Source organism: Myodes glareolus, chromosome 1, assembly GCF_982192425.1.
Source record: "Myodes glareolus chromosome 1, mMyoGla1.1, whole genome shotgun sequence".
Taxonomy (NCBI): domain Eukaryota; kingdom Metazoa; phylum Chordata; class Mammalia; order Rodentia; family Cricetidae; genus Myodes; species Myodes glareolus.
Window position 1 is genome coordinate 27,111,388 of NC_142026.1, and position 27,348 is coordinate 27,138,735.

The window sequence follows — 27,348 nt, forward strand, 5'->3', positions numbered from 1 at the left end:
CTGCTTCTACCTCCCAAGTGTGAGGATTAAAGGCATGCAACACCAGCGTCCAGCTTCTATTTCTTCTCATAAAATGTCATTCTATTTATTTTGGATTCTGTTTAATCTTCTGAAGTGTTTTATAGCACAATACAGTGAGACATCTGTGCTTGGAAGAGATTCTGGGTCACTCCACAAGACTCCAGGATGAGGGACACAATGATTTGAGTTCCAGTGAGATAGGGTTTCCCTGGTGATCACAAGCCAAATGTAGCTCTCTGGGAAGGAAAATGGGCTTTTCCAGGAGGTATGGATGAGCCAGATCTTCATCATTGTCAGTACCTCCCTGACAATTTAAACCAAGAGTCTCTGTAAAAAGAACTCACTGATACTCATGGCTCACGGGTTGTCAAATATTATGATAATGTCATAACTCAGAATTTTTACCAGTTGTTATTCCTTTGGTCTCTGGTCCCTTTAAGGGACAAGACACACCCACTCCCAGCGACTTCTGACCTCCCATTGCCATCTTAAATCTCTTTCTGTTCTCTCTCTTGACGTGTGCATACGTGTCTCCCTGTTTATCTGTCTCTGTCTCTGTCTCTCTCTCTTTCTCTCTCTCCTTTAAGTAAAAATGTTCAGCTTTATGTCTATTTACTGTGTCTTGTAAGCCTTTTATCAGCTGCCTACTCACCCGCCCACTTGGGTGGCTCTCCTGGCCTCATGGCAGGACCAGCCGGCCCGGGATGAGTCACTGCTCTGCCACTCGCCGCTGGGAATCTGCACTGCTCTGGCAGCCATCTCTGCCGGGCTCACGGCTGCTCTGCGAGCCGGCTGCCCGGTCAGGGCCTGCTAACATTTTTTAAAGAATATTACCAGTAGCCCAAGGTGTTTCCATAGCTCTTGAAAAAGAATTTTGGTTCCCATCAATGGCAGTAGAATCCTGGTCTAAGGAGACTACCTGAAACCACTGTGAGTTGGGGATTGTGTTCTTAGCTACTGCCCACTCTGACCAGAAAGTGGCTACTGCCCTCTGATAGTGCCGGCTCAGTGGTTAAGAGCACTGCATACTCTTCCAGAGGGCCCAGGTTCAATTCCCAGGATCACATTCTGGCTTATAACTGTCTGAAACTCTAGTCCCAGGGGGACCTGACACCCTCATAAAGACATAAATGCAGGCAAAAAACAAAACAAAACAAAAAACAATGCACATAAAATAAAAAAAGAATAAAATCATTGTTAAAAAAAGAAAGACTGGGCAGTGATGGCTCATACTTTTAACACTACCACTTGGGAGGCAGAGGCTGGTGAATCTCTGAGTTCAAGGTCAGCCTGGTCTACAGAGTGAGTTCAAGGACAGCCAGGGCTACCTAGAGAAACCCTGACTCAACCACCCCCCTCCCCCAAAAAAGCTAGCTAGCACACACAGAAAGGGAAGTCACTAGCCTTGCTGTGTGGTGTGTACACAGCCAGTCTCTGTGGCAAGGGCCTATGAATGAAAAGCATGTCTGACACCAATGGCCTGCAGACTCTCTGGGTCTCTCACCTGTACCCAGGTCACAGGGAATCTTTGTCCTTGTCCACTTGAAGAGATAGAAGCTGAACTGAAGGTCTATTTGAGATAATGCAGACTTGAGGTAGGGACTCCCAAGACATGAGGATGAGGCCCTGCACAGGCATCCCGCCTCCTCCTGGGCATTATCAGGACCCTGGGCTTCTTCAAAGGTGTTTCTCATGGATGGTCCTCAGGTCTTTGGAAGACGGCAGGTGGACCTCCTGTGTGCCCATGTCTTTGACCTCCTCTTTCTCTGCCTTGGGATCTCTTCCCATTCACACCTCCCACTAGAAATATTCAAATTTTCTCCTCTGTCTCCCCAGTAGCTCATAAATTTCAAAGCCTATGACTCCACAGCCAAATACCCCTTAGTTTACTCCTGAGGTTTTAGGCAGAGGTCTGATGGTTAGGGTTGTTTGATAATCATTCTTGATTGTCAACTTGACTACCTCTGAAACTAAAACCCAACAAAGGAGGGCTTGGTTGGATTTGGGTGGGTCAACTTCTGTTCTGGAATTTGAGGTAGGAAAACACGCCTTTGTTTGGGATCTTGAGGTGGTTAGACACACCTTTGCTCTGGGCTACACATTTTGCTGGAAGCACTTGGAAGAGGGAAGCTGTTAAGTCTTTGCCTTCTTGCCCTATTCTTGCTACCACGTCCATTCCTTCATTGGTATTAGAGCCTGCTTCTTCTGGATTCCAGTGTGCAGAAAAGGCCAGCTGAGACATCCTGCCTTGTGGATGGAGCAACTACTGGATTCTTGGGCTTTCCATTCATGGCCAGTCATTGTTGCATTAGCTGGACTGCAGCCTGTAAGTCATTCTAGTAAAACCCTTTCTATATATAGAAAGACTCATTCTATAAGTTATGTTCCTCCAGGGAACCCTGACGAATATAGGGTGTTAGACTCAGTCTCACCACAGTCTCTCTAAGAACTCAAATGTTGCTACCCAAAGCCCACCAGGTCCTGGGAATAACGGCATCATGATCATGGGATTGCCAGGGCTTCCAGCCTCTGTACTCACCTGGTTCACAGGTAAGGGAACGTGAGGAAAGAGACAGGCCCATGATGAAGTGTAACCGAGTTTAGGGTCTTAAAATACCAAGTTTATCATTTTCCCCAACCTTGGTTCTATACTACCTGACAGACAGATAGGCAACATGAAGAGATAGGATGAGGGTCAAAATACTGTCTGGGGCTAGAGTTGCTTCAACGGTTAAGAGTGCATTCTGCTCTTGCAGAGGACCAGGGTCTGGTTCCCAGCACCCGTATCTGGTGACACAGCTGCCGCTAGCTCCAGCTTCATGGATCCCACATGGTCTTCTTATATCATTAGCCACATGCACTCATGTGTGTATACCCCATACAGAAACATAGATGATTTATGATAAAACAAAATCATTTAGAAAAACTTCATTCCTGATAGAAGTAGAATTGGAGACCTGGCTAAAATGTGGGACAGTGAAAGGAGCCCTGAAATCTGACCTCAGGCCTGGCCTCAGGCTGCTGCTGTCAGTCAGACCCGCTCCAGCCCCGCACTTGCCTGTCCCTGTGCATTTGAGCTAAGGATGAGAACAGAGCCCTGGTCTGCACAGGCAAGAAGACTGCTGGAGACCTGACAGGACTCAGGCTCACCCAGTCCCCTGGTTTCTCAGAGAGAGTCTTCCCAGAGGGAGCAGCAGAGAGGAACCTGGTGCATCCTGGTGATCCCCGAGGGCCTTCCTGGAAGGCCTCCCTGGAGGTGTCTGCCCATCTCTCTCCAGGTCCACATCTCAGAAGGGAGGACAAGTTCTTTGTCCTTATGCCCTGGTGACCACTGTGGCAGCTTCCTCCCACCCTTGAGTTCTAGGCTGGGATGACAACTCCTCAGTCAGTGCTCTGACCCAGGGTGTCTATCAATCTGGGGGATCTTCCCCTCCACCTCTACTTCCCCAGAGGTCTGAGGGAAAACTTCTCTTGGTCGGGATCCAGCTCTGGGTTCTCCTGCTAGCCTGAGAGAGAACCTGAAAGTGTCTGGCCCTCCTCCCCCAACTCTCGCCCACCCAAGCCACTTCAGTCAGGGACAAGACAAAAAAGGTGGGGGGTTATACAGCCAACCCTGGTAAAACTGCTTCCTAGACACAGAGGTGACTGAGAACAGTTTGGGTTTGAGGGGAGTTTTGTTGTTATTGCTTTTGGGTTGTTGTCTTTTTTCAATCTTTGCATAAATAAGGTACTCCTGGGAATTGGCCTTGCATGTCCCTGGTGTGCCCCTTTGCACTCCACTGAGTCCTCCTTTCTCCCCCTCCTGCCACCACATTCAGGCAAGAAAGAAGGGACAGTATCTCCGAGCAGCACATTTGAGATTAGAGAAATACTTTCGGTTTTTTTTTCCTCATCTGGGCGGAGCCTTTTCTGGTGAGTTAGTGTTCAGGCCTACTTCCTGCTCTCAGCTGTGGGTCACAACTCCCAGTCTGGAAGCCTGTTAAGAGACCAAGGGATCAGAGGTCATCCTCCCAGGCCCCTGGCAGGAGTTGAGAGATGAAAAATAGCAGCCGCAGATCATCACCAGGTGGGTCTTTCTCCCTCTGCAACTTTGCCCTCTGACAGCTTGGGTGATTTCATGTCTTGATTAAGTGGCTGCAGCTTCAGTCAGTCCAAAGCCCCGGACGTGAAAAAGCTCTGTAGTTAGAGAGGAGAGACAAGAGAGAGAGAGAAAGAGGGGATGTGGGGGGGGGTGAGAGAGAGAGGAGATAGGTAGATAGATAGATAGATAGATAGATAAACAGACAGACAGATAGAGAGACAGAGACAGACAGACAGAGAGACAGACAGAAGGAGTTTTCAGAGCTTTTGAAATTGAGTAAGATATCCTCTGGCAAGGCCAGCTTGCCAGAATGCACAGTCATAACGTTCTTGTGTGCAACACTGTCAGCTGTCAGAAGGAGACTCTGGTCACAGCTGTCAGGGACTCCTGGTGACCTCTGTGACTGGTTCTGTTGTTATCTGAGTGTTATCTCATGAACTCTGCCTCTCCCTGCTTTCACCAAGTCACCTCAGGGAAGAAATTCAAATAGCAGAGTCTCAGGATCAGCAGCTGGGTCCCCTCTGTCCTGGTCTCTTACCTGTCTGGCAGGACTTGTCACCTAGGAAGCTGTCCCAGGCTCACTCCTAGTCTGAGCTCTCACTGTCAGATTTTGATCCAAGGAAGGAAAAAAAGGCAAGAAAGGCCCTGGCTAGCAGCGGTTTTTCTTTTTACCTCAGCGCCCTGTCCTAGGAGGTGACTCCTCTGACAAGGACATGGCCGACCTCTGTCTGCTCCACAGTGGTGATCAGATGTGCTCCTCAGAGACAGGGCCAGTCGGGGTGTTTGCTCCTGCACAGGAAGTGACACATTTCCTGGACTGCCGTTGAAACTAGGGCCTCGACTGTGCCTGACTATATAACTCTTCCTATTTTAAAGATTTTAGAATCAAGGTTTTGCTAAGTGTCCCACCCTGGCCTTTTTAACTCATTCTACAACTCAGGCTGACCTTGAACTTGTCATTCTGTTGCCTGCTTCTTCTGAGTGACTGGGAGTACAGGCTTGCACAATAGACTGTGGTTTAGAAGCTTTTACCGTTGTGGAATATAGAAAGGATGAAATATAGAAAGAAGTATATATGTCCCCCATATATACTCCCTACAGCTCCTAGTCTTGAGTTCAAGCTTGCTTTCTTTCTTTCTTTCTTTCTTTCTTTCTTTCTTTCTTTCTTTCTTTCTTTCTTTCTTTTCTTCCTTTCTTTCTTTCTTTCTTTCTTTCTTTCCTTCTTCCTTCCTTCCTTCCTTCCTTCTTTTTTTCTTTCAATTTAAGACAGGGTCTTGTTTTAGTCATTTATTTTTTATATAGTCTAGGCTTTCCTGAAACTCGTTACATAGACCAGGCTGGCCTGGGACTCACAGCAGAGATCTACTTGCTCCTCTCTCCCAGGTACTGGGATTAAAGGTGTGCGCACCATGCCTGGATCTTCTCTATCTTCTAAAACATATTTCCTCCCTCTCCTTGTGTGTGCGCGTGTGTATGAGATATAGAGATAGAGAGACGGGGGGGGAGGGAGGAGGGCAGAGGGAGCAGGAGAGAGAGAGAGAGAGAGAGAGAGAGAGAGAGAGAGAGAGAGTGAGAGAACCATCATTAGGGTAGATGCCTTTGGAAGCCAGAAGAGGTGTTTGATCGTCTGCTAGTAGTTGGAGTTAGACAGTCCTGAACTGTCAGACATGGGTGTTGGAAACTGAACTCCAGTCCTTTGGGCGAGCAGCCAGTGATTTTAACTACTGACTTATCTCTTCAGCCCCTTTATCTTTTCCTGTGTATTTCCATGTATTCCTTGTTTTCATACATACATATGTGTATTTTCACTTTGTAATATTGTTCTGTTTTGAGCCTTTGATTGATTATCATAAAGTAGAAGCTTCCCTTAATGAGGTCCTCACCATAATGCATATACATTTACATTATTCTCTTTAACAGCCACCTGCTGTTCAGAGGTCTGGTATATGAACTGAGAGATATACTCAACAATTTTTCATTATTTTGTTCATGTGTGCACACGTATATAACTGTGCATGCGTCATGGAGTCAGGGAACAGCATAGAGGAGCTGGTTCTTCCCTTTTCCCTTCTGGTCTCTGGGGATCCTAGTGAAGTCATCCACCTTGGCTGCTGGCTTGTTTATTAAGTGAGCCTTCTGGTCAGTCCTTACCATGAGTTTTAAGCTCGCCTGCTTTTGACGGACATTTAGGTCAGCACCACTTGTTCATGTCACCAACAAGCAGTAAGAGCAGTGGTCACATAATTCATTTCATTTAATTTCACTTGTCTTGTGTCTAAAACAAACAAGAGTGGACTTACTGGGCCAAAGGGCAGCAGTGACCACTCGCTTGTAGACGCCACCACACGGCCTGTGAGGAGGCAGCGCCAATGCTCTTCCTGCCAATAGCAAATGAGATGAGGAGTCTCCCTCTCTCAACCCGAGAATGCAGAGATGACATAGATGTGTGTTTATTTGCATTCTTCCTGTTAAGAGGGGAATGGGTTGTCCTTCCTGTGCTCTGGCTGGGAAATTCCCTCCCCTAGGACTGGTTTAGTTTTCACTGCCATTAATCAGATGTTATCTCTTCTTCTGTGCATTTGATAAATACGCTGCCAACTGTGGGTATGACCCACCTCTGTGACTACATTGCACTTCGTGTTTGGTGAGTTCTGTCTTCTACAAAGCTAAAATTTGAAATTTAGTATTGATCTTGTAAGAAAGACGCATCCACAAAACAGTGATCTTGGCAGGCAGTAATTGACTGAAGGCACAGCCTACCGGCAGGGCAGCTTAGGAGTTTGTGTTTGCCTTCAGTGCCTCAGGGAGAAATGGAGCACCACAGAAGAAAAGGGGAAGTAGAGATGATCCCACTCAACTCTGCTAGGTTGCCTGTCATCTCCCCCTGATAGCCCGCCTGGTCAGGCTCAAATGGCGGAGAGTACAATAGAACAGTCAGACAGCTTCGGTTTCATGGCCATGTAGCAATCAGTGGTGGTCACTAGAGTTAGGATCAGGACAATTTTATCAAAGCCAAAATTCTCTGCTAAAGCCTCCTGGTTTTTTGTTTTTGTTTGTTTGTTTTTTTTTAAATTAGGGGTAAAATATTTGTCATTACATAGCCAATATGCCACTTGCAAGAAAGACATAGAAGTTAGAGATCTGAGGAGCAAAGTGTTCCGAGTGTTAAAGGAATGACCCCGAGAGGGAGGAGGAACCATGCACATCTACAAAGTGAGACAAAAGAAGAAATCTTCTTTTTCAGTTCCAAGAAAGCGCAGAAATGAAAATGCAGATTTCAGTGCTGAACTGCTTCCTGTGACATGTGGTGACGTGAAGGGAACATTACACAAGGACAGATTCAAGCAAGGTAGGGATCGTGGTTTTTGATTCACAACTGCTAAATAAAAACATCACAAGCAATAAAGGAATTACTTAAGGAACTGTGGGACGTGGCTTGAAAACAGGAGGGATCCTAACGCTTGAAACCATGCCTAGTAGATGCTCACAGTAACATGGAGGGAGCCACGAGATGCCCAGAGAACCAGAGAAACGTCCATCCAGAGATGGAAACTACTGCATATTTTCTTTCCAGTCAGACATAAATGGGGAGAGGCCCTCAGCCTCTGCCTTCACATCCCTGTGTCAGTAGCACCAGGGCAGGGCACTTGTCACGGTGAGAGCATCACAGGATTGAGAAGAATCAGAGAACCCAAGTTCCAGACTCAGCTTTGCCAAGAGAGGAGGTCTCTTTCTGTAATGTGGGAGGGGCTTTCTGGACATGAAATTTCTCGTTTTTACATAGATGACGATAATATAAAGCCTGACCCATAGTATATCCATGAGGATTAATTTGTATTATTGGTATAACATATTCTGCAATAATATGCCATAAAAGTTTGCAAAGAAAAGTACTGATGGACTTCATCTCAGATCTCTTCTAGTATGAGTCTGTGGATGACAGTCATCAGATTCTACTATTTTAATAGCTTTACTGAGTTATAATCACATACCACATAAATCAGCATTTAGAGTCTCCAATAATGGGGTTTTCTTCTTTTATACATCATAAGAGATTACAGTGAGAAAGTATTTGTGCCCCTCTGTCTATTCGTAGTTGATGTTTTTGCCCACTTTGCCCTAGTGAGCTTCCACTCACTAGTTCCTGCTCAATAAATCTGTCTACCATACATATTTCATACAAATGACATCTATGACATGTGCCTGTATGATTGCCTGCTTTCACTCAGCATGATGATTTCAAACCTCATGTATGTAGTTTATGCAATAGTATATTTTAACTGCCAAATAACATGATAATCCATTTCAGGGTCCTATCACATTTTCTTTATTCATTCATCATTTTGTATTATTTCTACTCTGGGATTGATAAATAATGCTGTTTTGAGAACATGAGTACAATATATGTAGGAATATGCACACTCAGTTTGAGGTACATACACAGAGGTGGAATTGTTAAGTCATGGTGATGAAACGGTGAACTCAGTAAGGAATCATCGAAATGTTGGTGGTCTTGGCTACACTGTTGTATATTCCCATCAGAAATGCAGGATCCCTCCAACTTTCCTATACTAATGGCTGTTAATTCTTTTTTTTTTAATTATTATTAAGGTCATCCTGGTGGGGTATCAAATGGTGTTGTTGTAATTTTGTTTGCATTTTAATAGTAAGGAAGATGCCAAGCATATTACTAGTTTTTTTAAATAATCTAAATTTCTGCTGGATAATATGTCATTTGTGTTTAGATGGTACCTACCTCTGACTGCAGGGATGGGTGAGCTTCTCTTCAATAGTCTCATTAATTTGGGTAGACAGTGACATCACAGAACTCCCGAGTTGCAGACTCCAGCTGCAGCCTCAGCTCTGAGCTAAGGACCCCACCTCCACCTTCCCTGGGTCCTTCTGAGACTCTGGTTGTTCTCTAACCGGAGAGTTCAACCTCACTGAAATCCACTCACCCTGTGTAGTCAGTCTCTAGCTTGTCCTTTTCTAGGTGACCTTGAAGTAGTTTCTAAAGGTCTGTTGGTAGCAATTGCCATTTTATCCAGGCATAAAAATCAGAAATATGAAAGGCTTCAACAAAACCCATTAGAGAACTCCAGGGCTGTGCTGGGACTTCTGAAGCCAGAGAGGAGGCCGACTCTTCTGCTCCTGACTTGGAGCACAGTCTGGGTGGCTCCAGCTCTAGCGCAGTGAGAGGCCACGCATCTGAGTTCCACGGAGGGACAAAGCAGGCTCACGATCAGTCTACTGTGGTCTTACAGGGGTCTCCGTGAAGTCCATACAGAGTGAAGCTGGGGACTGGTACACACCCACTGAGTTTGAAATCTTGGGAGGTCATGGACGATCAAAGAACTGGAAATTGAGTGTGCGCTGCTACAATTGGCCCCTGAAATTGCTGATCCAGGTACTGCAGTGGAGGGGGGAGGGGGGGGGATCAGTGCCTCTTCTTCTTGCACTGTTTCCAGATCAAATAGTTATGAGATATGGGAAACCCCTGATGCCGATCAGGTTCTCCTATCACTCATGAGAGAGGCGGCCCACATCCATAGCCTCATTTCTGGGGGATGCACCTTGCTGGTGTTGACAAATGATAGATACAGGATCTCTGAGGAGGCCATTCTGGATTGGGGTTCTTGCAGAGAAATTTCTGCATTGACACCAAGGGAGGAGTTGACTGTCAGACAAGTGAAAGAGAATCTAGAGATAGGACCCGCTAGCAGCTGCACCAAAGGCAGTTGTGTGGATACAGGGGGATGAGTTATGTGGTATAAACCACCAATTCAGGATGTTTGTGTAGGAACTTAATGCCACCCTGTTTTGAGAGAGAGAGAGACAGAGAGAGAGAGAGAGAGAGAGAGAGAGAGAGAGAGAGAGAGAGAGAGAAGCTTCTCCCATGAACTTTCTCTTCTATCTCCCCACAACCATGTTTTCTGTCATGTGCTCCAAATTCATCGGAGCATGTAACACCCTACATGCATGAAACATGTGTGTGTTAGCTGCCTAGTCCTGGTGTGGAACAAGCTGAATTGTGTCTAGTGGGAACAGAGATTGTGTCATGGTTGAACAAGGGATTGTGAGGGAAAATTCCCAGGACCTGAGGACGAGGGATGTGAGGAGGTCTTTCCAGCTGCCCACAGGCCAGCGTCTCTAAGTTGTATGCGAGGAGAGGGGATGGAGTCAGACAACATGGGTCTGAACGGAAGATCCAGGCAGAACTTCTGGAAAGAGGCTGGCAATTCCCAATTCACACCTCTGAAATACAGATAACTACATGCTCGAATCCTTCTATCTTGCAGAGAAACTTTCTCCCCAATTCTCCACGAATTTATGGCAAGAGAAAAAAGGTGAGTTCTCATCACGTGATTTTACTCACATAGCTTCTTTTTTTTATTATTTATTCATTTATTTATTTAGTTGAATCTAAGTGATCAAAAAATGTGAATAATGCAGTAGTAAATACAGTAAATGTTAACTGAGATCAAGATATATTTATTGGTAGCTACAGTGTTAAGCATGTGCTAAAATGCAAATACACAAATCTGATCTTGTCTTTGACTGTTAACAATCTTAATTTTTGTGCATACAAAGACATTCCATTCTTTGTTATTTTTAAATATAACTTGGATATATTCACATAGCTTCTTATTTTATGGTGTCTCGGTTGGGTTGTCATGCTTAAAGTCTCCTCTCCTTCCTTCCTCTACTATTTCTTTTCATGTTTTCAGTCTGTGTCTTCACTCAGGCTGTGTGGAAGGCCAGGTCTTCCTTCAGTGTTGACTCCTTCGAGCTGGAGATGATAAAAAAAATCAGCAATGTAGGGTTCAATGGGCCACGAAACACTCCACACTGGGTTTCATAGCTCACTGAGAATTTGAACTTGAGACCTGTGTAGTATGTGTCATTTGCATTATTGCCTGACTAGTTTGGACTCTGAGCCACTGGGACATGTCAATCACTCAGTTTCCTAGAAGGAAACTACCTCCCAACCTGGTCAATGACTACTTTAAAGTCCATATCCTCTACCTTCCTCTAAATTCTAAGAGTATCTCTTTCAGAATCACTCAAATGAGCTACAATTGTCCAACCCACAGAACCCTTTTTATTCTTGGATGCAGTGTTTCATAGCAACAGGGGCACTTGCCTCTTCTTTTGAGTAAGAACAGTATTCTCAGAGAAACAGAAGCCAGGATCCATTTCCACTTTCATAAGCCTCTCAGGGCCTCTTCGTCTGCTCAGAGACATGGGAAGTCAGAATCTTCCTTGTCACTCTCGGTATCACACGATAATTTCCCAGTTCTTGCAGGGTCATTTAAGCCTCCTGGTGAAGACTGGTGTGTGTCAGACAGTTCGGTATGGTTACCAGAACTACCGTTTCTGTATGCTAACATCTACTTTGAGACACCTGAATTCTCTTTTCCTAAGTGAAGTCATATTTGCTCATCTTTTAACACACAATTAATAATTGTACACAGAACACTCATGGACTGTACAGAAGATAGAAACAGCAGCCCCGAATGACCTCAAGGATTGTGTCCAAGTCACTGACCACATTACAGAACAACAAACAGTGTGACCTGGGAGACTCTAGAACAGTGGACAGTGAGAATGCCCTTCTCAGGTGATTGTATCACAGATCATGCTTGTCTCCAGCTCCCAGCCCTGGACTGGAGTTAAGGGCTGAGATGGCCTGGATCATAGAAGGGAAGGGTAACAAGTTCATTCCAGTGAATGCGCAAAAGCAGTAAGATTTCCAGTGTTACCTCTAAACATTGTACCCTACTTGGCCTCTCTTTGAGCTTTGAATGAGGAGGGAGGCCATAAAGAGGAAGAGCTGCAGCCCTGGGTATACCTTGGGTCCATTTGGTTTTCTGGGAGAGCTACAGAAGGTGGTGACTTTCCTCTCTGGGATCACTCATTCTCAAGGACTCTGAGCCTTATGGGTTTTTGGATAAGGCTGGCACATATTCAGCCTTGTTCTCTTTGCCGCCTCTCTGCAGTGGGATGCTGGTGGTCATGGTTGATACATAACTGGGTGGGCAAACGTAAAGAAAACGACTGAGAGCCTTAAATGTTCTCGGACTGGTAGAGATATTCAAGCTAGTCTTTAGCAAACAGGCCAGCCTTCTTGACTGAGCCCACCAAGACTCCTCGGGGGCTTTGGAACAAACCTATCATGTGTTTCACTATGTGTTCTCATGTTCTCATCCTACCATGTGTTAGCACATGTTCTCATGTTCTCATCCTACCATGTGTTTCACCACGTGTTCTCATGTTCTCATCCTACCATGTGTTAGCACGTGTTCTCATTTACCCTGAAAGTGAGGCTGAGAGACAGAGATCTAGATCTCTGGGGTCCCTAGGACAGGGCCTGGAGTGTAAGTGGGCATGGCTGGCTGTGGATGAAGGATGAAGAGCAAATACAAGAGGAGACAGCGTCTGTAAAAGGCAGTGTGTGAAAAGAACATGTACCAGCATGCATTCCAAGGGTAGGCCAGTATTCATGTATAAGTTCTGGGTGTGAATCCCTCCTTGTCCTACAGAAAAATGTCTACAGAGTTGGTTGGTTCTTATGAATTCCCTGGGGCCACTCTGAAGGGAACTATCAGGGCCCTGTCTGGTTAGAAACAAAACCATCACTACTGAGCAAACCACACGGTGTTTGCCTGGGATCAGCTTGGCTGATGGTAAGGCATAGGCAAACCATCCTAATACTTAGGGTCCTGCCTATCCTCTGCTCCCCTGTATATCTATATTTAGTAGATCTTGCTAGAACAAAGAAAACTCTTAAATAAGCTTAATAATTAGTGTTCAGAGGACAAGGAATGGAATGGATTCAGGAAATAAAAAATGGCATAGAAGCAGGATGGACTCCTAGGTTTGTGGTGTGTAACATGAAGGGTCCTGTTTGTTTGGGAGTTTTTGTCCTGCCCGCCTCCCCAGCTATTTAGTCCCAGAGAAAAATCACACACAGATCTCTATTAGTTATAAAGATGATTGGCCCTTTAGGTCAGGCTTCTTACTGGCTAACTCTCACATCTTGATTAACCCATTTTTTTAAATCTATTTTAGCCCTGTGGCTCAGTACCTTTTTCAGTGGGGCAGATCACATCCTGTTGCTTCGGTGGTCTGGGCAAGAGTGGGAGGAATCAACTTCCTCCTCCCCAAAATTCTCCTGCTCTCCTTGCATCATTTTCACTTTCTGTCTGGTTTTCCCGCCTACACCTCCGGCCTGGCCAATCAGTGTTTATTTAAAACATGATTGACAGAATACAGACAATTCTCCCGCACCAGTGGTGTATGGATCATGTTATATAAAAAGGAAGTACCAGGGTAAGAGAAGGGTGCAGCAGCACGATGGCTACAGTTTAGCTGGATGAGTTTCAGGTGCATCCAGGGGGCCTCAGAGGAGATATTTCTGAGCATTAGAATATATATGGGGTGCAGAGGAGAGATGAGACACCCTGAAGCTGAGGACGCAAAGGGAAACCTGCAGCTGGAGAGTGACTCTGATCATATGGATAGATTGTGGCCAAGGATGGAAATCTAAGGAACTCCAACCTTTGTGTCTGGAGGAGGAAGAGAAGGACCCAGGAAGAAAAGTGGTCCAGTAGTTTAGGTGATAGAGCAAAACCACCAAGACTGATGCCTCAGGTCAGGCTTCTCCTAAAGGCAGAGATGGAGGAGGGCACAGAATGGTTGACCTTCTCACCTTGCCTACCTCCTTTCTTCCCATCACTCATTCAGTGGTGGACCAGTCCTCAGGTCAGTCTCATGTTTGTCCCTCAGTCACAAGAAGAAAAATTTTTCCAATAATCCATGGACTACATGGGAGATTTTTCTTTCACATCATCCCTCCTCCTTTCCTTTCCTCTCTTCTGTCTTAATTTTTTTTTTTTGAGATTGGATCTCATGTATGATCAAATGACTTCAAACTCACTACGTAGTCAAGGATGGCCTTGAACTCCTGATCCTCCTGTCTCAACTTTCCAGTGCCTAGATTCCTAGACTGCACCATGTCTGATATGGGAATTTTCTATGTGGGCATAGAGTTACCACCCAGTTCTCCAACTGTCACCATTCTTTCTGAAGGTGGCACCAGTAACCCATGTGCTCCTGTACACGAGCACTCAGACACTTTCTGGTTCCTGTGTTAACACTGACCATAGGAAAGCCCCACCAGCTTCCCAAGGGAGGTTGTGAGGTACCAGTTTGGATAGTTCTCTGGGTGACAGTGAACTGTAACCTGTCAATCATGAACGATACTGGTTGCTAGTTAAGGGGCTTCACCTGTAGGAGGTGAGTGGGGGTGGGGAACTTATAGACTATCCTGGCCCTCTCAGTTCTGTCTTTGTTTCAAGCTATTTTCAAACTCATGGTCTTCCTGTATCCTGAATGGTAGGATCCTAAATTCCCCAGATATCCAGGCAGTATGTAACACTGAGGCTTAATTTTGGTGTTACGCCACTCTTCCCACACATGGCAGCATTTCAGTTATAGACCACCTCTTCCCCTTGAACACACATGTATTTGTGTACCATATAGTATGTTTATTGGTCTCTTCAACATTGCTCTATGCAGTCTATTTGTTTTAATAAATATATCTTACTCTATAGCAACAAAGCACAAATATTGTCAAAAGTGAACTTCTCTGGATGAAAACTAAATTTGACTAAAAGCACTCTGTGTTCGGCCTGGCAAGAAGCCTAGTCTCTGTTGATTTGTGGTGCGAGAGAATTGCCTGTATTCTGTCAATCATGTTTTAAATAAACACTGATTGACCAGGGAGGAAGTATAGGCAGGTCAACCAGACAGGAAGTAGAGGTGGGGCGATGAGAACAAGAGAATTCTAGGAAGGAGAAAGCCCATTCCTCCAGTCCTGCCCAGACCACGGAAGAAACAAGATGTAATCTGCCCAGCTGAGAAAGGTACTGAGTCATGTGGCTAACATAGATAAGAATAACGGGTTAATATAAGCTACAAGAGCTAATAAGAAGACTGAGCTAATGGGCCAATCAGTTTTATAACCTATGGAGATCTCTGTGTGATTTTTTTTGGGACTAAATGGCTGGGGGACTGGGTGGAACAGAAACCCCAACAAGCAGGCCCTTTCATGTTACAGATTTGGGGAGATTTTTCTCTTTCATAGAACAAAGCTCTATATTATGTTTCATTAAAATGATGACAGAGCTTTGGTCTCTGTCTGCATTTCCTTTCCTGTGGCTATGATAAAATACTCTGGCAAAGGCAGCTTAAGGGAGGATGGGCTTAACAGACTCACAGCTCTAGGCTCCAGGCCATCCTTGCAGAGGAGTCGAGGTGGGAGAAACATAAAAACAACTGGCTCCATCACATCCATCACCAGGAGCACAGAGCAATGAGTTAATGTGTGAATGTTTATGATCACTGTGCTTTCTCCACGCACACACTCCAGGAATACACGGTGGGCAGGTCTAACTGTAATTAATATAATCTCTATTAGACATTCTCAGAGGTTCACAAATAAAACCATTCTAGTCTCCACCCTGGGTGGTTGCCATGACTACAGTCCTTGGATTTTAGAGATGGTGACTCCATGCCTTACATGTACATTTTCTTGTGTCATGTGGAATCTTCTACAAGATTCCAATAGCCATAAAGTCCTTTGCTTTGTACTCACTTGGATGGTCATCTGTACTCACACCCTGACTTCTCAGAGTCCCCACCTCAGGCTCAGGGCTCTCTAGGCACAGAACCCAGTGTCTAAAACACTCCTCTGCAGACCCTTTCTTCAATTTATTGCATGCTCATGGCTCAATTACAGGATGTGCTGTTCTCTTAGTTTATTCCATCAAATTGGATTCCTGGTACATCTCCCTTTGATGAGTTGATGCCGTTTCTGTATGGAAAAATGGACTTAATGCTTTATTTCAGAAACTCATTTTTTGTATATGATAGAAAACTTCGTCAGATTATGTGAAATCTTGTTTTGTTGCTTGTCTTTCTGTGTCAGAATCTTTGGTTCCCCAAGGAAGATTGTTTTGTGATTGGTTCATGGCTCCTTTCCCTCAAACTTTAAGTTTTTTTCTGCAATTTACATTCCAAGCTGTTCCTTAGTGTCCCAGGAAGAAGTATCCATGCCCTTGAAGGTTCATGCAAAAGTCACACGTCGAGGATTGCCACAGTAGTGGCTCTGTGGGTCTCATCTCTCAGTGATGTAAATGTTCTACTCTCTCCATGCAGAACTCAGATGAATGTGAAGTGTGCCGGGATGGAGGAATGCTCTTCTGCTGTGACACTTGCTCCAGAGCCTTCCATGAAGAGTGTCACATCCCCGCGGTGGAGGCTGAGATGTGAGTGAGATGTGGTTCCTTCTCTGTCTCCTCCTAGATACCCTTTCCTTGTCACACACATTACCCTTGTAGATTGTGAGCTTGTGCCTCAATGTGGGGGGTAAGCAAGGGTTTGTTTATTCATTTATTTATTTAAATTTCATCTTACATTCCAACCAAAGTTTCCTCTCCTACCCCACTTCCCCACCACGACCTTGCCCCCCAGCCCACCTTCCATCCTCTCCTCCCAACATGTAAGGGCTCCTATGGGGTATCAATATTGTTTGGTACATTAAGTTGGGGCAGGACCAAGCCCCTTCCCTATATGTTAAGTCTGAGCATGGCATCCCCTCATGGGAAATAGACTCTAGAAAGCTAGCTCATGCACCAGGGATAGATTCTGGTCCTACTATCAGGGGCTCCTCTGATATCACAAGTTTTTATAACTGTCTCCTACATATGGAGGACCTAGTTTGGTCCCATTGAGGCTCAACAGGTACAACATTCATGAGTTTCCATTAGCTTGGTTCAGCTCTCTCTGTAGATTTATCCATCATGATTTTAATCTTCCTTGTTCATGCATTCCCTCCTCCCTCTCTTTGACTGAATTCCCAGAGTTTGGCTTGGAGCTTGGTTGTGGATCTCTGCATCTAGTTCCGTTAATTACTGGAAGAAGGTTCTAGCTTCTCTGGAGCTATGGATTACAGTCTGGTTATTCATTTGCCTGCAAATTTCATGATGTCGTTTTTTTATTTTTCCATTCAAATATTTACACTTCCTTCCCTCCTCCCATTCCCCTCCCGATTCCCTACACCCTCTCCTCCCTCTCCCATCCTGCTTGAGAGAGGGCAGGGAACCCTGCCCTGTGGGAAGTCCAAGGCCCTCCCCCCTACATCCAGGCCTAGGCAGATGTACATCCATAAAGACTAGCGTCCCAAAAATTAAGAATTGGTTGGATTTAACACTTTCTTTGACTGATGAATCTATTTCCTCTATTGTATCTTCAGTGCCTGAGAGTCTTTCTTTGATCTCTTGTATTCTGTTGTTTATGCTTGCATCTGTATCTCCTGACTGTTTACCAAAATTTTCCATTTCCAGAATACCCTTGATTTGTGTCTCCTTTAATGCCTCTGCTTCAATTTTGAATTCTTAAACCATTTCCTTTATCTGTTTGCTTTCTTTTTCTTGGTTTTCTTTAAGGGATTTGTGGATTTCTTCCAATTTTTTGTTTGCCTTATCTTCCATTTACTTAAGGAAATTTGCATTTCCTCTTTAAAGGCCTCAATAATCATAAAATTATTTTTAAGGTCGTTTTCACTGTTTCATCTGCGGTGGTGTGTTCAGGTCTTGCTGTTGTAGAACCACTAGTTTCTGGTGGTGCTGTTTTACTCTTGATGCTGTTGAGCGTATTCTTGCACTGCTGTCTTCCTACCTCTTCCTCCAATCGGTACAGATGGAGTCTGTGCTTCAGGGGGGTCCCTCTTCCTCCAGTTCATGCAGTTGGTGGCTGTGGCTCTGTCGATTGCTCCTCCAGGAACAAGCCGAGCAGAGCCTTGGGTGATCACTCCTCCAGGTGCAGGTGGACCTGAGGCTCAGATGATTGCTTTTACAAGTGCAGGCGGTTCCACGGCTCTGGCGATCACTCCTCTATGTGCAGGCAGGTCTGTGGCTCTGGTGGTTGCTGATACAGTGGGATTTCTCATACAGAGGGTGACACTGGATGCTAGTTGGGACACAAGTGATCTTTCCCAGAGGGACTTTTTAATATAGTTCCCATAAACTGCTGCTGTCAATGCTTCTGGGCTGCTATGACAGATACCATGCTCCCTCTATGACTCTTCTAGGCCAGGGCTAGGGCCACTGTTGTTTCCTTTCTCTCTGATGGCTCTGGGCCATGGCCAGGACCAGCGTCATGGTTCCCCTTTCCCTGAATCTTCTGGCCTGAGTCTGTGACTGCTGACTTGCTCTCTCTCTCTCTCTCTCTCTCTCTCTCTCTCTCTCTCTCTCTGTCTCTCTCTCTCTCTCTCTGTCTCTCTCTCTCTCTGTGACCTTTTTTGGGCCTGGACCAGGGGCCACCAGCATGGTTCCTCTCTCTCAGACACTTCTGGGTAGGGATGACTGCTCCACTACCTCTCTCTTTGATGCTTGAACAAAGCTCTTAATGTTAGATACCAAAGAGGAAGATACAGAGAGCTATTTCTAGATGCTGTCAGCAAGAGGCTGATGTTCTTTGTATTAGGGGAGACTTCTCTCCTGATACAAAGGCTGGGCCCTTTGCCTACACAGTAACTGCTACTGCCTTTTCCTCAATGTTGCTCACCAGAACCCCTTGTCTAAAGAATTGATAGTCGCACATGCCAAGTTCTTCTGTTTTGTACTTATTCGTGAAAGAAGGAAATATGACTGCTACCCACATTTCACCAGGTTGTAATGGACTAATTCAAGGTCTAAAGTTCCCAGAATTTGTGGAAGATCATTTTCTGTGTACAGACCTAATGGGAGCCTCTTCTGTGCTCCCAGAAACCTGTGTTGGGAAATGTTGTTTCCCCGACTCACTATAAATCCAACTTTTTCCAAGGACTGGCTCCTACCACAACTCTGATGGGAGTACTGGCAGCTTAAGATCCCACATGGGGCCCCTCAGAGCCTGGGGACCTCCTCCCCAGATGACACCATTCTGAAAGCACAGTGGCAGTCATAGGACAGTGGCTGTTTTCAGGTCTTGTCCCCTGCTCACTTCATGTCCAACTTTTCAGGACACCATGGAGTTGCGTCTTCTGCAGGATGCAGTCCTTAGGAAGCAAACAGACTCATCCGGAATCTGAGGTTCTGCAGAGGCGGATGGCGCCCCAGGAGCAGTTGGTGAGTCTGTGAACCCCACACTTTCTCCTTTTCCCTGGAAGAGCACAGACAGACTTGGGGACAGAACAGAACCAGTGGACCCTGCTCCTCTAAGCCACACTCCATCATGCTGCTGTCACTGCACAACCCATTTCTTTTACATACCAATCCCAGTTCCCCTCATTCCCGTCCTCCTGCTCCTCCCACCTTCTTCCCACCCCACCCCCTCCTCAGAGGCCTCCCATGGGGAGTTAACAAAGTCTGTCACATCACATGAGGCAGGACCAAGGCCCTTCCCCCCTGTATCTAGGCTGAGCAAGGTATCCCTCCATAGGAAACGGGCCCAAGGCACACAAATGTCACCCACATTCAGAGGGTCTAGTTCAGTCCTATGCAGGTTCCCCAGATGTCAATCTGAAGTCAGTGAGCTCCTGCTAGCTCTGGTCAGCTGTTTCTGTGGGTTTCTCTATCGTGGCCTTGCCCCATTGCTCAATTTATCACTCCTCCCTCTCTTTGACTGGACTCTGGGAGCTCGGCCCGGTGCTTAGCTGTGGATCTCTGCATCTGTTTCCATCAGTTACTGGATGAAGGTTCTGTGATGACAATTAAGGTGGTCATCAGTCTGATTACAGAGGAAAGGCCAGTTCAGGAATCCTCTCCACTATTGCTTAGAATCTTAGTTAGGGTCATCCTTGTTTATTCCCGAGAATTTCCCTAGTGTCAGGTTTCTTGCTAACCCCATAATGGCTCCCTCTATTAAGATATGTCTTTACTTGTTCTCCCTCTTTGTTCTTCCCCAACTCGTCCATCCCATTCCATCCTGCTCTCCCTCCTTCTCCCCTTACCCCTTCTCTCCCACCCTTCCCATTCTCTTCCATGCTTCCAATTTACTCAGGAGATCTTGTCTATTTCCTCTTCCCACTGGGATCCATATATGTCTCTCTACGGATCCTCCTTGCTACCTAGCTTCTCTGGGGTTGTGGACTATAGGCTGGTTATCCTTTGTTTTATGTTTAATATCCAGCGATCCTGGAACACAGAGGGCAAAGAGGAGGGGGCAAGTGTATTTGTCGAGGCTTGCTTTGTTACTGAATTTGTGGTCAGTTTTAGAGAAGGTTCCATGAGGTGGTAAGAAAAATTTATATTCTTTTGTATTTGGGTGGAATGTTCTATCGATATCTGTAATTCTTATTTGTGTCATAGTGTCTGTTAGTTCCTCTATTTCTCTATTAAGATTTTGTCTGGAAATCCTGTCTAGTGATGAGAGTGGTGTGTTGAAGCCTTCCACTATTAGTGTGTGGAGTTTGATGTGTGATTTAAATTTTAGTACTGCTTCTTTCACAAACGTGTGTTTGTGGCATATGCCTCTTGTATTTGAGGCATAGATGTTTAGAACTGAGACTTCATCTTGATGGATTTTTCCTCCTATGCATATGAAATGTCCTTCTTTATCTCTTTTGATTACTTTTACATTGAAGTTTATTTTGTTAGGTATTAGGATAGCTACACTAGTTTATTTCTTAGGGCCATTTAATAGGAAAATCTTTTCCCAACCCTTTACTCTGACATAATGTCTGTCTTGAAGTTGAGGTGTATTTCTTGTATGTGGCAAAAGAATAGATTCTGTTTTCATATCCATTCTGTTAGCCTATGTCTATCTATTGATATTAATATTGATATTGATATTAAGGGATTGATGGCCAGTGATTGCTAGTTCCTGCTATTTTTTTGGTTTTGTTGTTGTTGGTGGTATTGTGTGTATGTTTTCTTTCTTTAGGATTTACTAGTGTGGGATTATTTATTGCCTGTGTTTTTATGGGTGTACCTAATTTCCTTGGGCTGGAGTTTTCCTTTTAGTGCTTTCTATTGAGCTGGATTTGTGAATAGGTATTGTTTAAATCTGGTTTTGTCATGGAATATCTTGTTTTCTCCATATATGGTGATTGAAAGCTTTGTTGTATATAGTAAGTAGTCTGGGCTGGCCTCCCTGATCTCTTAGTTTCTGTAGAAGTCTGTCCAGAACCTTCTGATTTTCAGAGTTTCTATTAAAAAGTTCTGAAAGTTCTGTGTAATTCTGATAGGTCTGCCTTTATATGTTACCTGGCCTTTTTCCTTTGCAGCTCGTAATATTATTTCTTTATTATGTATGTTTAGTGTTTTATTTATTATGTGGTGAGCAGATTTGTTTTTTGTTTGTTTGTTTCTTTCTTTTGGTCCAATCTATTTACTGCTCTGTAAGCTTTTTGTACTTTCATTGACCTGTCCTTTTTTAGATTGGGAAAGCTTTCTTCTATGATTTTGTAAAATATATTTTCTGTGCCTTTGTGCTGGACTTCTTCTATCCTGATTATTCTTAGGATTAGTCTTCTTATGGTGTCCCAGATTTCCTGGATATTTTATGTTAAGAATTTGTTGGATTTAACATTTTCTCTGACCAATGAATCTATTTCCTCTATAGCATATTCAATGCCTGAGATTCTCTCGTCTATATCTTGAATTGTTGTTTATGTTTGCATATGTAGCTCCCAACTGTTTGCCCAGATTTTCCATTTCCAGAATACCCTCGGTTTATGTTTTCTTTATTGTCTCTAGTTCAGTTTTTTAGTCTTTAACCATTTCCTTCACATGTGTGATTGTTTTTTCTTCATTTTCTTGAAGGGATTTGTTGATTTCTTCCAATTTTTTTGTTTGTCTTTTTCTCCATTTATTTTAGGGAATTTTTCATTTCCTCTTTAAGGGCTTCTATTATTTTCATAAAACTATTTAAAAGATAATTTTCTTCTGTTTTATCTCTGTTGGACTATTCAGGTCTTCCTGTTGTAGAACCACTGGTTTCTGGTGGTTTTGTATTGTTCTTTATGTTGTTGAGAGTATTCTTATACTGTTGTCTACCCACCTCTTCCTCCAATCAGTGCAGCTGGGGCCTGCGGCTCTGGTAATCCTAGGTGCAGGTAGGGCCATGGCTCTGGTGTGGGATGGACTCTGCTTTTCTAAGTCACTTTGATTGAGTCTCCTTTTCTTGCAGAAGTGTGAGTTTGTCCTCTTGAGAGTCTATTGTTGTTCCGAGAGCTCCTTTTTTTCCAAGATGCCATATTATTATTACGTAAGTAATGGTGGTGAGCCCCCCCATCAATGGCTTTCATGGTATCATAGGTCTGTGAGGGATACCTGTAGGATTGTGATGAAATCCCCCTGTGATGGGGAACTTCAGCCAATCACATTCTGCTTAGAGTGTGTCCCCCTGGGGCCACACAAAACAAATAAAAGATCCAGGTGCACTTGCCCCCTCCTCTTTGCCCTCTGTGTTCCAGGATCGCTGGAACCCTGGTTTTTGTAAGTTTCCTTTCTTCTGTTTATTAAAGCTGTATATTTTGTATTAAGCTAGTCTGACAAATCTTTTATTACCAATCGCACCGTGCCATTTCATCTGGCACCCAACATGGGCTTTTCCTCTTCAAAGAGCTGTAGAAAATGGCCTTTAATCTAACTCATAGTTCTATAGTAGTGAGACACAATCGCTCCTGGCATCACCGCTCTACTCCCGAGAAAACATTGAGCATCAAAGACACTCCACCTGGAGCTTGTTTTCTTCTGGCAAAACTGGCCTTTGGGCAAAGAAAAAGCCCATACCTCGACCACTGACAAAATTACAAAATATCCGTAAATGGATAAAAGCAGGATTGTCTTATCTTGCCAAGACAGGGTGAGAGAGTCCTAAAAGGTTTCTTGCCTTTAAAAAATGGCATGTCAGTTACATCAGGCCTTAGCCAAAGTTGTCTCTTCCATTTGTTGCACATTTCGGAAGTTTCCCGCTTGTACTTCCGGGCTACTTAAATAAAATTATTTCCATTCTCAGATCTTTGATGGAGTTAAAGATTGGATAGTTGTAGTTACCATCTACATTATTTAGACTCCCTAAAATAAAATGCTTAGTAAAACTTTTGTTATGTTTCTTGCTTAATATTGTTTATTGTTTGTAACTTTATATTTATTATTTGCTTATATTACATATAGTTATATTTGGTTTAGTTCTATCTTATTTTTAAAAAAAGGGGGAAATGATGGGGAACTTCAGCCAATCACATTCTGCTTAGGGTGTGTCCCCCTGGGGCCACACAAAACAAATAAAAGATCCAGGTGCACTTGCCCCTTCCTCTTTGCCCTCTGTGTTCCAGGATCGCTGGAACCCTGGTTTTTGTAAGTTTCCTTTCTTCTGTTTATTAAAGCTGTATATTTTGTATTAAGCTAGCCTGACAAATCTTTTATTACCAATCGCACCATGTCATTTCACCCCTGGACCTCAGACTCTGTGGTTTCTGTGGACATTCTGTGGAAGGTAAGCTGGACCATATCAGTCTCCATTGCTATTTCTGTCACCAGTTCAAAGAGACGTCTGAGGTTGTGCAGAAGGCTATGTGGTTGGACATCATCAAGAAAAAGCTGAGAGAGAGAGGTTATTCCTGTGTGGAAGAGTTTGTGCAAGACATGAGGCTCATCTTCCACAATCACAGGACCACGTTCAAGGTCAGCATCCCTCTCTGGCTGCATTGCATCTTTTTTCCACTGGTTACTCTTTCCCTCAGTTTCTGCTACCTGGAAAGTCTTGTTTCCCACACCTTCCTGTAAGAATGTAGCATAAGCAATGAGTCTGAGAGTGCCAGACACAGTGGGGCATGCCCCTGATTACAGCCTTCAAAGGCTGAATTAAGAGGATTGTCTTGTATTGAAAGCCTGCCTTGTCTACACTATCAGACCTATCTCAAACACACAAACAACCCAAAAAAGCAAAAACCCGGCAGTGAGCTGTATTTTTTTGTTTTGTTTTGTTTTGTTTTTCAGTGTAAGATCTAGCAGGTGTTTAGACATCATAAAGATCCCCAGCATCAGAGAGTTCAAAGCCTGTCTACAGAGGAAAGTTAAGCTATTCCTCTATATATTCTATATACACACACATGAGAATCTATTTCTATTAAATAGTTTAAAAAATATGTCTGTGTGTTTAATCTGGGCATGATAGTACAGTATTTAAATCCTAGCATATGGAATGCAGAGACAGGCAGATCCCTGAGGCCTGAGACTATCCTCAGAGCAGGCTCCAGTACAACCAGTGCTACACAGAGAAATCCTATTTAGAAATAAACGTGTGTGTGTGTGTGTGTGTGTGTGTGCATGCACACGCATGCGTGAAGGCACAGTGTATGTACTTGTGACTTTAGATGCCTATGGACTAGAGGCATTAGATCCCCCTAAACTGATATCACAGTTCCATGCCATGAGTGCTGGGAATTGAACTTGGGTCTTCTGCAAAATCAGTATGTACTCTTAACCAGTGAGCCATTTCTTCAGCTCCTAGCTTAAATCTTTGTGTGTGCATATAGATACATGTGTTGTATATGGGCGCATGAGTCTGTTTATGTTCATGTGGAAATGCAGATGCTTGTGTCATAGTACACATGAGGACCAAGTTATAGGGCAACCGTGGGTTTTGTTCACATTTCACCTGGTTTGATACATGGCAACCTGTCGATCACTGCTTGGAGGCTGGGATTATGGATGTGTACTACCACATACAGGTTTCTGTGGGTTTGGGGATCTGAACTTATGTCCTCACACTTGTGTGGCAAATGTTAACCCACTGAGTAATCTCCCCAGTCGGAGAATTTTCTGCTTCTAATGTTCTTCTAGGCCCAGTTCTTAGAAATATCAAAGTCTAAGTTTCCTAACAAGTGGCTGGACCATGAAGTTCACAGATTCTGCCAGAGGATAGAAACAACAAGAAGGAGATGTCTCATTACTAACGAGCACTATCATTTTTGCCTGTGTTGTTTTCTAGGACCTCAACTTTGGCCAGATGGGACTTAGACTGGAGTCTGAGTTTGAGAAAAATTTCAAGGAAGTGTTTGCTATTCAGGACACAGATGAAAACAGTTGACTGATGTCACATATGCTGCTGGTGTCCTGACACCTTATCCTTTTCCAGCCAGGTCTTCCCATCTGCAGCAGTGAGCATGCTTTACTGATGCCATCATCTCCAGGGGATTCTCTGGGGCCACATGCAGACAGCTGCAACCTGGAATCACACCTCCAGGTCTTGTGGTCTATTCTCCTGCCTCCAGCTGGAATGAAGGGTGTGCTAGATTGCTGCTCTCTGCTCCTCAAATCCAACTGGCTTATCTCTCCCCCTGCTCCTTGTCCCTACTCCTGAGAGTACTTTACAATAAACCACAAGCTTCCAAGACTTCAACTTATAGTGACACACTCTTGTAGCCCTAGCCCTTGGAATGCTGAGACAGGAAGAGAGCTGTAAGTGTGATGCCAGCCTAGGCTACATGGTGAGTTTCAGCTACCCTGGGTTATAAAGATCCTGATTCAAGAGCAAATAACTCACCAAATAAGACAAAAAAGGCCTCAAGTCTGAAACTTTTTCTAGGAGTCTCATCATAAGATGATGGTCTTTGAAGCAAAGCCTCAGGGTGGGATTCAAGAGTTGAGTCACTGTCCAACCAAAAGGTGATTGTGACATACCAATAGGCCCTGTGTGTTAAGCCAGCTCAGGAAACAAATATTAGCCTGTAGAAAGGCACTAATAATTGTGAGAGCTATAGGCAAAACAGTATATTTGCTAGTGGATGGAGAAAAAGTAAAGGATCATCTAAGGATGATGGGATTAGGTGGTTGTTAGCACTTTTTATGAATAGATTGACAGAAACCAAGCATTGGTGATACATGCCTTTAATCTCAGCTCTCAGAAGGTAGAGGTAGGTGAATCTCCGTGAGTTTGAAGTGTTCCAGGATAGCCATTGGTGGTTACACAGAGAAACCGTGTCTTGAGAAACAAACAAACAAAAAAAAAAAAAGAAGGAAAAGAAAAAAAAATTGACATGCTTAGACACAGAATCCCAAGTACTAAGGAAAGAGACACCCAGTTCTGCAGCCGTATTTTCAGATAGCAGCAAAGGCATGTCCCAGGCCTTTACATTCAGAAAGAAAAAAACTCCAGCAAAGACTGGATTCTAAATTCATAAAGTCCCTTGTGCCAAAGTCAGGGTCTTGAACCTCAGGATGAGGTAGTGGAATAGTTATTCGGGAGAACTGTGAACTTGTTTCTTCTGAACCTACTTGTCAATGAAAGAATTGCTTTGCTCTTTCTCGGAAGAAAGAGCTAGCTCTGTCCCCTGTCTCACTTGAATGAAGACTACGTGTGGCCTTCAAGGATGACCCAAGTAGACAAGCCCTAGATGGGGCTTCAAGGTGTGAGAGAGGAGCCACACACCAAAGAAATAGCAAGATCAGCAGACAGGAGGGGCAAGGAGGTTTTGTTCGAGGGTGGACACTGGATAAAAAAAGCTGAGATACTAAACCGGCTAACAGTATTATCAATACTGATGTGTTCTTTTTTTATCTTTTAAATTTTTTATTCATTATACACACCAACCCCAGTTCCCCCCTCTAGCCCCTCCTTCCGCTCCCCCTACCTCCCCTCAACCCACCCCCAATCCACTCTTTAGAAAGGGTAATGCCTCCCATGGGGAACCAATTCAGCCTGGCACATTAAGTTGAAGCAGGACTATTTGGATGGAAGCTCACCCCAGACCCTGGCATCCAGTTATCCAAAGAGTCGGGAATGTTCAGGTGGGGGCTTCAGCCCAAGCCCCCTCCCCTGGAGCTGCCTCAGTCCAGACTCTGTCCTCCCCTCCCCCCATCCCTAGAAAGACTGCCAAACGGTGACACCTCCCCAGAGATACTCAAGACCGTGGTCACAGGGTATTTAAACTGTCTCCCAGAGAACAACTACATGGTTTTCCAGTCTTCCTTTCCCGTCTCCTCTCTGGGGGGTTGGAAAGCCATCAGGGAGCATTTGTATCTATTAAACCAAGGCTTTGTCTAATTCGGTTTGATTTGGTCTCAATTATTGCATCGGTGGAGAGTCTTATGGGGGTGCAGAAACTTTTCAAGGACCAAGCCCCTCCCCTCTGCATCTACTCACATTGCTTCCCAGTGAAAGGAACATACGGTTCTTTCAGGGTCTTTTGTACACAACATTTAATCTAATGCTGATATTTGGAAACCCAAATCTCCATCACTGTCTCCTGA

The 27,348-nt window shown here is 44.4% G+C and overlaps 1 protein-coding gene and 1 long non-coding RNA gene across 3 annotated transcripts; one reads left to right on the forward strand and one right to left on the reverse strand.

The window, feature by feature from the left end:
* Window positions 1–3,676: 3,676 nt before the first annotated feature.
* LOC146896142 (uncharacterized) lies at window positions 3,677–4,864 on the reverse strand. Its single transcript, XR_015004397.1, has 2 exons — window positions 4,775–4,864; window positions 3,677–4,197 (listed from the first exon to the last, which is right to left on the reverse strand). It is a non-coding gene; the product is annotated as an uncharacterized LOC146896142 (long non-coding RNA).
* LOC146896141 (nuclear body protein SP140-like protein) lies at window positions 3,929–25,498 on the forward strand. Of its 2 annotated transcripts, XM_087905016.1 has the most exons (9): window positions 3,929–4,087; window positions 7,347–7,451; window positions 9,367–9,509; window positions 10,402–10,449; window positions 16,325–16,434; window positions 19,170–19,275; window positions 22,280–22,357; window positions 23,635–23,778; window positions 25,088–25,498. In XM_087905016.1, the coding sequence occupies exons 1-9, from the start codon at window positions 4,057–4,059 to the stop codon at window positions 25,184–25,186; spliced, it is 864 nt and encodes a 287-aa protein (XP_087761142.1). In that variant the 5' UTR covers window positions 3,929–4,056; the 3' UTR covers window positions 25,187–25,498. The 2 variants fall into 2 exon arrangements, with proteins under 2 accessions (XP_087761142.1, XP_087761143.1); XM_087905017.1 differs by lacking the exon at window positions 22,280–22,357.
* The last annotated feature ends 1,850 nt before the right edge of the window (window positions 25,499–27,348 follow it).